This window comes from Pan paniscus, chromosome 15, assembly GCF_029289425.2.
Source record: "Pan paniscus chromosome 15, NHGRI_mPanPan1-v2.0_pri, whole genome shotgun sequence".
Lineage (NCBI taxonomy): Eukaryota > Metazoa > Chordata > Mammalia > Primates > Hominidae > Pan > Pan paniscus.
The window spans coordinates 69,902,224-69,912,255 of NC_073264.2; the positions used below are offsets into that span (position 1 = coordinate 69,902,224).

Consider the following 10,032-nt stretch of genomic DNA (forward strand, 5'->3'; position numbering starts at 1 on the left):
AGGCTCCTTTGCAGAAAACCTCCACCCCGTCCCCTCTAAGCGCAGCAAACTGCCAGCATCAAGGAAGGGAGCTATAGGCTTAGCTTATATGGATGAGAGATGCCGCCACCCACAGCCACAGCCCTCTCTCTCCGCCTCCCCCTCCCCAGGACTTGCAAGGTATACAAGGGGAGAACCTTACTGGCAAAGTCAAACCAAAACCAAGTAAAACCAGCTCCACCATCAATGTTTCTTGAAAAAACGGGGTTTATTGATTTTTAAACTGCAAATAGTCGTTACAAAAAGTTTTTTTTTCTTTTAAATAAATTCACACAAAGAAAGAGAAATAGAAAGCGACGGTAGTGACCAGCAAGAGGAATAATAATTACATTCATCTTAATGTGTGTGTGCCAGTTCTGTTTACATTAACATTGGAAAACTCCAGACCTGGAATCCAGAACCTCAAATCTGTGAGTGGAATGTCTTGAGATGGGCACGTGGAAGTCAAAGGGTTTCTCTTTTTTTTTTTTTTCCCTTTTAGAAGCTATACATAAAAAGTTGTTTTCCTTCTGTACTGTCACAGAACTTTTACATACATTCTCAGTCCTAGTTGTGAAAGGCCTAAAGAGAAAGAAACTCAATTTGCAGTCCAACACAAAGGGGGGAATTTCTAAAATAAATAATCCAACAGTTTTTTGCATTTTTTTAAATTAATTTTTCATTTTTTTAAAATAAAATAACCAAAAAAGTGTAAAGTTACAAAAAATGTCGTTGAAGAATAATATATTAAAACTGTGGAAAAAAAGGAAAAAGACACGTCACAAAATTTTAAGATTAATATGAAGATCATAATTTAACATAAAAGAATATATTCTATGGATTTGTCATCCCGATAAATATGAACAAAATTAACAAAAAAAAAGCATAGTTTGGCAATAAATACGTTTTGATAAGTTAAATAAGCTTTTTTATATTGATGTGCAGTGACAAGCAAAATTTTTGCTCTCCAATTTCTGAAAGTTATATGAAGTTTAAAACCCAGGGAAGAAAGCATGGCGTGAGTGCTCTAAGGATAGACCTACGGTATTCTAGAGCAAAAACCATTAAAGCTACTTCTACAGGAAATCGTTTTACACAGATATTGTATGTGGAATGAATACCATTAACTGCTCACCCCTTACATTTTTTTTTTTTTAGCTTTTCTCTCATTTTTTTTTGTTGTTATTTTTTTTAAAAAGATGTCACATATGAACTGGGGAACTTTAGCACCAAAATCAAGTCTCTCCTAGTCCATCTAGCTTCCCCTTCCTCCCCACTTAAAAAAAAGAAAAAATTAAATCACAAAGTCCCACTTAAGTCAAAATCTTCGTCCGCTTTTTCAGCCTTCCTTCCTGCAGACCTACACAAACCCAGGCAAGATTAGTCAACAGGGGTTCAGATCGGGAAGAAAAAGGTTTTGAATGTCAAGACAGGTTTCCCCCAAAACCCTGGTCTGGCAACAACTCTTCCAAGGGGTGGGGGGGGGGGGTACAGGTGGAGAGGTGCCGCCGGGAAGAGGGGAGGAGGAATAAGTGTGCGGGAGACTGAAATGAGGGAAGGTGCAGTTGTGTCGCCAGTGGAGGGGGCTGCTGGTTCCAGGTCTCCACCCCCCCATGGGCAGAGGCTCCGGGAGGCCCACGGGTGCCCTCTGGCGCTGAAGAGGTAATGTAGTCACAGTGACAAAGTTAGATTACAAGGCACTAAGTTGCTTCTGTAAACTGTTACTGCTTTTTCTCTTGTGATTTGGCACTTAAGGCTTAAGCCGGAAAAAAAAAGGCATCTACTGACAAAATATGGGACTTGTCTGTTATGCATGGTAAGTGGGCTATAAAATCCAGGGAGGGGGTTTCAAGCCAGAAGAAGCTACTGACAAATTGACTTGTCCTTATGTTAGGTGGGGTTATGAGGGGGAGAGGGAGGGCACATTCTGAGGTGCTGGGGGAAAGGGGTTGAGCTTAACCTTGTTAATGTAGGGCCTGTGGGGAATGGGATGGGTAGGGAGAAGAGGGTATGGGATGTGGGTGCAGGGTAGGGGCTGGAGTAGGCAGGAGGTCCCTCCCTACCCTGGCTTAGTCATCTGAGATGGAAAGTCTGCTGAAGATGGGCAGGCGTCTTGAGTTGTCCAAGGTCGGGGAGTCTGAGCCACTGTGGCTGCTGCTGGAGCTGCTCAGGTAGCCCTCCTGGTCCGAGAGAGAATCCTGAGGGCTGGGGGGAGAGTCAAACATGTGAGGGGACTCGGACATGGGCCGGAAGAGGAAGGTGGTCGGGGAGCCACCCCCGGGCAGCCCCATGCTAGGGGCAAAGAGGCTTGCCAGCTCCTGGCTGGAGAAGGCAAAAGGGTTATTGGTGCCATCGGGCAGGGTAGGTGAGCCCAGGAGGTCATCGGCGCTCAGAATAGGGGGTGGGGTGATGGACGTGGGGCTGTCCAGCAGCCCGGTGGCAGCGGCGGTGGCAGCGGCACTGGGAAACCCAGCAAAGCTAAAGCTATGCTGGAGGCGGGGACGGTCAGCGGAGAGGTCCCGGGCCCCGGCCAGGGCACGGCGCTCTTCAGCGTTGTGGATGAAGTGGCAGCGGGGCCCGTAGGGGCAAAAGCCGATGGTGTGGAAGGTGCGGCACAGCTCCGTCTTGTACTTGGGGTGGCGGGTCAGGCTGCGGAGCTCGTGGATGCCGTGTGCGAACTGGCACTTGTCCCCGTACTTACAGGCACCGTTTTCCTCAAAGGGGCGGCACAGCTCCGTCTTGTAGCGGCTGGAGTTGACCTGGCCGCCCCCGGGCTGCTTCTGGGTGGGCAGCAGCCGCTCGCCCCCTTCCGAGAAGGAGCGGTCTCGGAAGCGGCTGTCTCGCGAGCTCAGAGCGGGGGCTGGCTCACCCTTGAGGCTGCTGAGGAGCTGGTTCTGGTGGAACTTGGAGCTGGGCAGGGTGACTGAGTGCCTCCGAGGGAAGCCCCCACCAGCAGGGGTGCCCACTGCCTTTCTGTCCAGCAGGCAACCCCCTGCACCGGGAGCACTATAGTTGAGCATCTTGTTACCCTGGAGAGAGAAGAGAAAGGATGGTAAGGACGGAGGACATCCACCAGGATGTCCACTATGGGCAGCCCCTACACAACCACAAACGCCCGCTCTTTCTCAAAGAACTCATCTCTACCTCGGCTCTAGCAAGCTCCCTTCCCTCTCTCCCTCCCATAGGCCATTCACCTGGGTTTATTTTGGCCCCATGCGTAAGAAACCACAAGATCCAAACTGTGTGACAAGCACCCTACTCCATGCTGACTCCTGCAATGCAACCCCCATATCCTCTGTCCCCAAAGCTACCACGTTAATCTGTAAAGTTCAACTTCTTTACTAGTCAAACAGATTCTTCAACTCAAAATATCTCACACAACCCAGACCTCTCTAGATTACCGCACCCCGCCCCCGCCACCGCCCGCGACAAAAACAGGTAAACCTCAGAAAGGAGTCGATCATAGGCTACGTTAGGTCCCCTTCCAATCAGTCTCTGCTTAATTGATACCCCCTCCTTCAAGACCTGGCCTAAGACTCTCAACTTCCTCCTTCAGAAGTGTTCCCTTCCTTTGGCAACAGGTTTTCAGACTGCCTTTGCTTTTTCTTGTGGGGAGGAGATTGGGGGCCTGGTCTGAGGTTGGGGGAGACAGGGATGTGATTCCTGAAAATAAAACTCTTTGCCCTAAGTTCCCGGAAGAGATATTTTCTACAATAATCTCTCTCACCATTTCCACTCAGCCCTAGCCCACCCCGCCCCCTTCACTGAGAAGATGCCTTTGCAATTAGTCTTTTGGCTGCAAGAGCAAGCTTGGATAAGAGCTCCAGTGTTTAATCTTTAACGCAAAGCTACAGATGGAAAGGAAAAGGAAAGCACCAACCCCCCTACCCACCTCCTAGTCAATAGCGGATTGGGGGTGGTGGGGATGGGGGCAGAGCCACCAATGGCAGGTTTCTGTTCCAATAGGACCCTGGTCACCTGCCCAAATTGTACCCAAGATTTGGAAATGGTGCAGGTCAGGGACCTAGGAGTTAGTTCCCAGCCCATGTGGGTGTCGTTGTGCAAATTCTAATGTTGGTCCCTTAGGATCAGCAGGGGGGGACCGGGAATCTGTAACTGCAACCACCCCACCGAGAGGATTACAGGAACCCAGTCGAGAGCTGGTTCCCAACAATGAGGTTCATTTAAAAAGTCCTGAGGGGGGAGGGGGGCCAAAGAAAGAAATAGATCAAAGAGCGGGAGAGTCGAGAAAAGAAGGAAGAAATGTTGGGGAGCGCTGGCAGCCGGGCTGGCAAGTGGAGTTTGGGAATGTGCAGGGAGGGAAGGAAGCTGAAAAATCCAAACTTTTTAAATGCTACTCTTCAGCTCCTCGGCGTCCCTGCACCCCAACCCTGCAGCCCTGGGGCGTTGGCAGCTGCACCAACAGGAGCAGCAAGCTGGGAAAACAGAGCAACATGACCCGACGTGTTAAGAGAAGGCAAAACACTTCAGCAATTAAAAAGTAGCCCAGCAACTTCACCCTTTCAAATTGGGAGGGGGAGGTTGGAAAGAAATTTAACAACATCCATAGACTTTTGCTATGTACATTTAAACCGCAGTCCTGGAACATTCCGAGTTTAAAACTTGCTTTTTCAACACTGGCTGACAAGCAACATGTTTTAAGGAGGCCCCCATTAAATCCTTACTCGCGGGACTCTCGAGTTCAAGCCAGCATTTTGTCGCCACCTCCCCGCCCAACCCCGCCCGCAATCGATGAGCCGCAATGCCTCGGCAACACAGGTAAGCGGGTCAACCTGAATGCCTCTTTCACCCCAAAGTTTGCTGCACGATCGGCTATCGCGGGAAGAAGCCCAACGGAGCTAGGGCGGACTCAAGCCCCACTGCAAACTTGTTCTGCAACATCTTTTTGAATCACAACTTGGCCTTTCTTCCTCGCATATCCCCAGCTCCCCCCAAAGAGTGGAGGAAAACATTGTCCCGAGACTCACTTCCCCGAGGGACCTCCCACTCCCAACCCCACGGGTGGGTAATGCCGCTGGACAGACCTAGGGCGCAGACTGGGAACCCGATCAGACCAGCAAACCTGGGATCCAGCAGCACGTTACGTAAAACAGAATCGCCCAAAACTTGTCCCAATCCCAGCCCTCCCCCCGAAGCCCCCGGGCTGCCCTGCCAGGCAAACTTCGCCCCTCAAAACCCTGGCCTCCAGATTCACATGTAATCCCCGCCAGGAACTGTTGAAACTCAAAGGGTGGGAAGGACGGGGCCAAATTCCTTCAAACTTGGGAGAAATGCGGGAGGAGAAAAGAATCATCTCGCTGCACCACTTTCCCCACTGCCTTCCAAGACCCAAACTTTTGGGGGTTCTTAAGGCAAAAGAAAAAGACTTTTTGAAAAGCAAATGCTCCGCCCCCCTTTACCTTGCATAAAACTTCGCTCAAGTCGAAGATGGTGGCAGACACGAGGGTGGTGGTCATCCTGTGCGCTCGCGCGAGCCAGGGGCGAGGATCTGGTGTGTCGCGAAGGTCCCGGTGCGGGGAAGGCGCAGCCTCTCCTGTCTGGAGTCCCACACGCCAGTTCCCGGCGCCCCTCGCCTTTCTGACTCCGGGCTGGGGCGCGCAAAGCCCAATTTATAAAGTTTCAGATTTGGTGGGCCGGGGGGAGGAGGAGCTTTAAACTTATTTAAATGAGGAAGAGGAGGAAAAAGAAGTTGATTGACACTGGAGTTGAATCAGCCATGCGGTCAGGCGGGGAGGGGGGGGCAGGGGGAGGAGAAGAAACTTTCAAAAGGAAGAAGGGGGAGGGGAGACGAGAAAACAAGGCGGAAAAAAAAACCCCACTGTGAGCCGCGCACAACTTTTTTTTTTTTTCTTAAAGAGGAAAAGTTTCGAGTCGGCTGACTTCCCTACCCGGCGCTTCAGGCGCCCCCTCTCCGGGGCCGCGCGGGCGCAGAGCGGGAGGGGCGCGCCCCCTCCTTTGTCAGCCTCAGAGCGCGGCTGTGACGTCACTCATTCCACTCCCTCCGGGGTTCTTGTTGTCGTGTTGTTGTTTTTTGTTGGGCAGGAAGGCGGGCTCGACTTTCTCTTTTTGCCAGCGGGAGCTGAAGCCCGTCCTTAGCGCCCGGGCCGCGGTTTCCATCTTGAGCTGGCGGTCTCCTTGAAACTTCCCCAAGTGTCTGCACAACTTACCTTTTCCCGACTTCTCTTCGACACTCGGCTCCCTTCGGCAAACCGGGCAGGCCGAGGACATTAGAAATTTGGGACGCACAGAATGTTCAAGCCTAGGATTTTATGTTGCTGTTTTTTTTCCAGCGGGGCGTAGGGTGGGGGCGCGGTGCTGGGGGGACTAGGGAAACTTTTTCCCCAGGAGGACATGGTCTGGCGGGGGCGAGCGCGGCACAATTTAGTGCGCCGCACGCGTCTACACTCGCGCTCGCTTTGCAGCCGGCGCTCTCCGGGTGTGGGCGGGTGGGGGGCGCCGCAAAAAAAGACCACAACCCGGGACGATTGTTTTACCAGGCCTAGGCGTGGCGTTTCTTTTCACGCATCCAATCTTTAAACTTTTTAGTCAAGAAAACCCTAATCCTTCCTGAATGCCCCTTCCTCCCAGAAAAAGCCCACCGAGCAACTCACTACTTTCCACGCGCGCTCCGAATTCTGGGCGGCGCCACAACCCTCCCTCCTCCTCCGTCCTCCCCACACACACCTCAAGACTGTAGAACAATGAAAAAAGGTTACTTTGGTAAGAATGAAGGTAAAGAGGTGGAGGGAGGCAGCACTTTTAACTTATTGTTGCTTCTCTCTCGCCCCCACGGGAGTGGAACATATGGCTTGTCACGCTGCGCCGTTTTGGCGGGAGGTGGAGAGGGGGGCATGGGAGCCACGAAACCGAAGGGCCCGCAATGGAGCATGACTCCCTTGAAAATGATAAAATATATACTGTTAGGTTTGGATGCCGCCCACCCAAATAAAAAGTTAACGTGTCCCCCACCCGCCCCCTGCGCCTTGGCCCGACTGCTGGCGTGATGACCCAGGCGGAAGTCGCAGGGCTGCGCTTCTTTCCGATTTCCACGCGGGCTCCGCCGCCCCCCTCGGCCCTCGCACGTTTCTTCCCAGCACTCGAGGCCGCCGAGTCTGTTATGAAACCCGGTGCTGCGGAGTGGCTAAGATTGAGTTCCATTGCGATGTAATTAGGTCACCCCATTATGAGCACGTTTCTTTGGAAAGGACGGGGCGGGCCGAAGAGAGCGCATTCTCACCACCCCCAACACACTTTTTTAAAACTGCATTTCTTATTTATTCGTAAACATCTGGGCAAACCCAGCGAAACCTTCCAAATCACAATTGTTTGAGAAACCGGCTGTTTTTCAACTTTGTGAAACCCAACTTTTGCTGCAGCCACGAACCTACGTGATCCCAGCGGGGTCGGCTTTCATTTGTCTCCTCTGCCCGAAATGGATGGCCCCCACTTTAACCCGGCTGCTGCCCCTCGCTTGTTCTGCTGCTGCCCTCCAGCCGTCTGTTGCTTCCCTCCCCCGCTCCCATTTTTCAGCTTTTCTTGAAATCTGGCAAGCGCCAGAAAGGGAAATAACTTCCATCCACCTTAATTTAAATCATTCAAGTGTAGGTTTCTTTGAGGGATGTTTGCTCGTTCCTTTCCCAAGTGGGTGTTGGGGCGGTGGGGGAGAGATTTCGTGCAGTTTCTTGGTGATGAGGTAATGAGTTCCAGATTTCAGGACAGAGCAGAGTGCGCGTTGAAACCACAAGGTTAGTCTGAGTTGTGATGTGAAGCTATTTCGGTTTTTTATTCCCCCGGCCTCCACCCATTCCCGCTTCCCCACCCCCCACCCCCCCAAAAAGGGGGCCGGCTGGTCTTTAACTCCCGAGGGTTCGCGAAGCTCAGCTGGGGGGACCGGAGGAGGGGCTGGAAAAAAGCAAAAGGGAAGGGGACTGGGAGCGGGCGGGGCCCCCTTCCCGGCCCAGGGCCTGTCCCCGCGGGGCACCGGCTATGCCCCTGCTTCGGGCGGCGCCGCTTTCCCTCCAAGGCTGCGGGACCGGCCAGGAGCACCATCAGGCGCCCCAGAATGGCTACAAAGTGGATTTTTCCAAAGAAAGCTGATTCCTCGAATTTCCTCGGCTTTTCCAACTCCCGGAGGCCCTCCCCTCCCCCTCTCCCCGGGGGCGCGGGCTCCGCAAGGCTGCGACTGGCCTAGCCCGCTCGCTCCCGAGTTGTTTACCGGCCCCGCCGACCGAGGGTTTGTTCCAGCTCCCAGAGCCTGTCTCTATAATTAAACTCTTTTTTAAATTGTCGGGTTGAAACGTCATTTCGGGGACTTTCCAAGGGTGAGGGAGCCGAGAGGAGGGAGCGAGTCCCTTAACCCTTCGCTGACCCGGCGTCCCCGCCGCGGTGAGGGCCCGAGGGCGGGAGCCGACCCGCCCTCGCCCAGACGTGGTCGACAGGTGCCCAGGGGTGGCGGGAGGGCGGCCAGCCCCTACGGTGCAGGAAGGCCGAGGCGAGGCGTGCGTGGCCGTCCCCCGCCAACTTCGCGGTGCATTCCGCCCTCCCGCTCCTTACCCGCGCAGTCCCCAGGCTGGCCGCCGCCTCACCTGCACTGCCGCTTCCGACCGGGAGGCGGTGGGCCGGCTCCTCTGTCCCAGGCCCGACTTCCGGGCCCTCCCCATTCGCCTGGAGCGCGTCCCTTCGTGGGGAGGGGCGGCCCAGGTATTTTCGCTTGGAGGTGGTGGTGGGGTGGGATGTTCGGTTTTGTGCAAGGGGGAAAGTGAGTCTTCGGAGTGAAGGAGGCGCTGCGGGTGTACATATTCATCGGCCAATCTGGACCCCAGGCGCACCTCAAGGCAGATGACAGTGTGCAGCACTGGGCCGCAGAACCCCAGACGGTTAGGCCTAGTCACAGGCGTCAGCAGGGTACCCCCTCCTGAGAGCCCTGCAGTGTTGCACTTCCTCTCAGGCTTCAGGTCATTTGCAAAATCCCCCAAATTCTTCAGGTTGAAAGAGAGAGAGAGAGACACCTGGAGTCCCCTTGTTTAAAGCTTGGAATGCTGATTCCCCGGCCCAGATGGGGCCGGGGAATCTGCATTTTTGGTAAATTTCCATCTCACGACCCAAATACTAATGTTCGAGAATCAGTGAGCCAGTACATTGAAGTTAGGCAATCCTGGATCCAAATCTTGGCCATTTTCTAGCTATGTGAGTTTTCAAGTCACTGACCAAGGCCTCAATTTCTTCATCTCTGAAATAGGAATCATGATAACTGCCTACATTTGGCCCATAAAGTGCCTAGAGTCATGTCTCGCTGCAACCGTCTATATGTCATGCTGTTGTATGTAAACTAAGCCATTTGGAAACCCTTATTACACCACAAAACAAATTCCGGGGCTATTCACTTGACAAAGGATTATTCAGTGTAGACTTCCATTAAATGGTCAACTGACAACTTATAAGTTTGATCTGTGTCACTCTCTATCCTCCACCCCCAGCCCTGGATAAGACAGGCCCTGAGGCCTGGAAATGGGGAGAGGCCCTGGGCTTGGAGCCTGGGGGAGAGTAAAGTGGTTCAGGGTAGGGTGATGGGGATCTGTTGCCCATCTGAAAAATACCTGATCATTGACACAAGTATTTTTGAAAACAACTACATCACTGGGGCCCTGTGGTAGTCTGTACAAGCCAGACTATCTTATCTCTCAAAGCCCTCAAGCCCCTCAGAAAGCTTAGTGTATATTACTGAGCTGTCAATATTCTCCTGAACAAGGCAGAGGCCTCAGGAGAGGGCACTTTAGGGTCTACGGTAAATGCGGCACTGCAGGGTGTCTGGAATCTTTGGGTTTGGGAGCAGGCCGCCTCCTGCTAGGACTACTGAGAATCCAATCCCAGGTCTAGCATTGCCCTGGGGGGTCTGATTGCTCGGGTCTCTGCAAGATGTTCCAACTGTCAGTGAAGTTATCAGGCCAGCCCACAGCCCACACCTCTCCACCCGCCCTAACCTAGGCCCCACCT

The 10,032-nt window shown here is 53.0% G+C and overlaps 1 protein-coding gene across 1 annotated transcript; it reads right to left on the bottom strand.

Moving 5' to 3' along the window:
- Nucleotides 1–228: 228 nt before the first annotated feature.
- ZFP36L1 (ZFP36 ring finger protein like 1) lies at nt 229–8,899 on the bottom strand. The gene is made up of 2 exons (XM_063596260.1): nt 5,439–8,899; nt 229–3,047 (listed from the first exon to the last, which is right to left on the bottom strand). The coding sequence occupies exons 1-2, from the start codon at nt 5,493–5,495 to the stop codon at nt 2,088–2,090; spliced, it is 1,017 nt and encodes a 338-aa protein (XP_063452330.1). The 5' UTR covers nt 5,496–8,899; the 3' UTR covers nt 229–2,087.
- Nucleotides 8,900–10,032: the final 1,133 nt, after the last annotated feature.

Coding starts and splice junctions, on each gene's coding strand:
- ZFP36L1 (XM_063596260.1), bottom strand. CDS start 5,495: ATGACCACCACCCTCGTGTCTGCCACCATCTTCGACTTGAGCGAAGTT. Junction 3,048..5,438: donor TGAGCGAAGTTTTATGCAAG/GTAAAGGGGGGC, acceptor TTCTCTCTCCAG/GGTAACAAGATGCTCAACTA.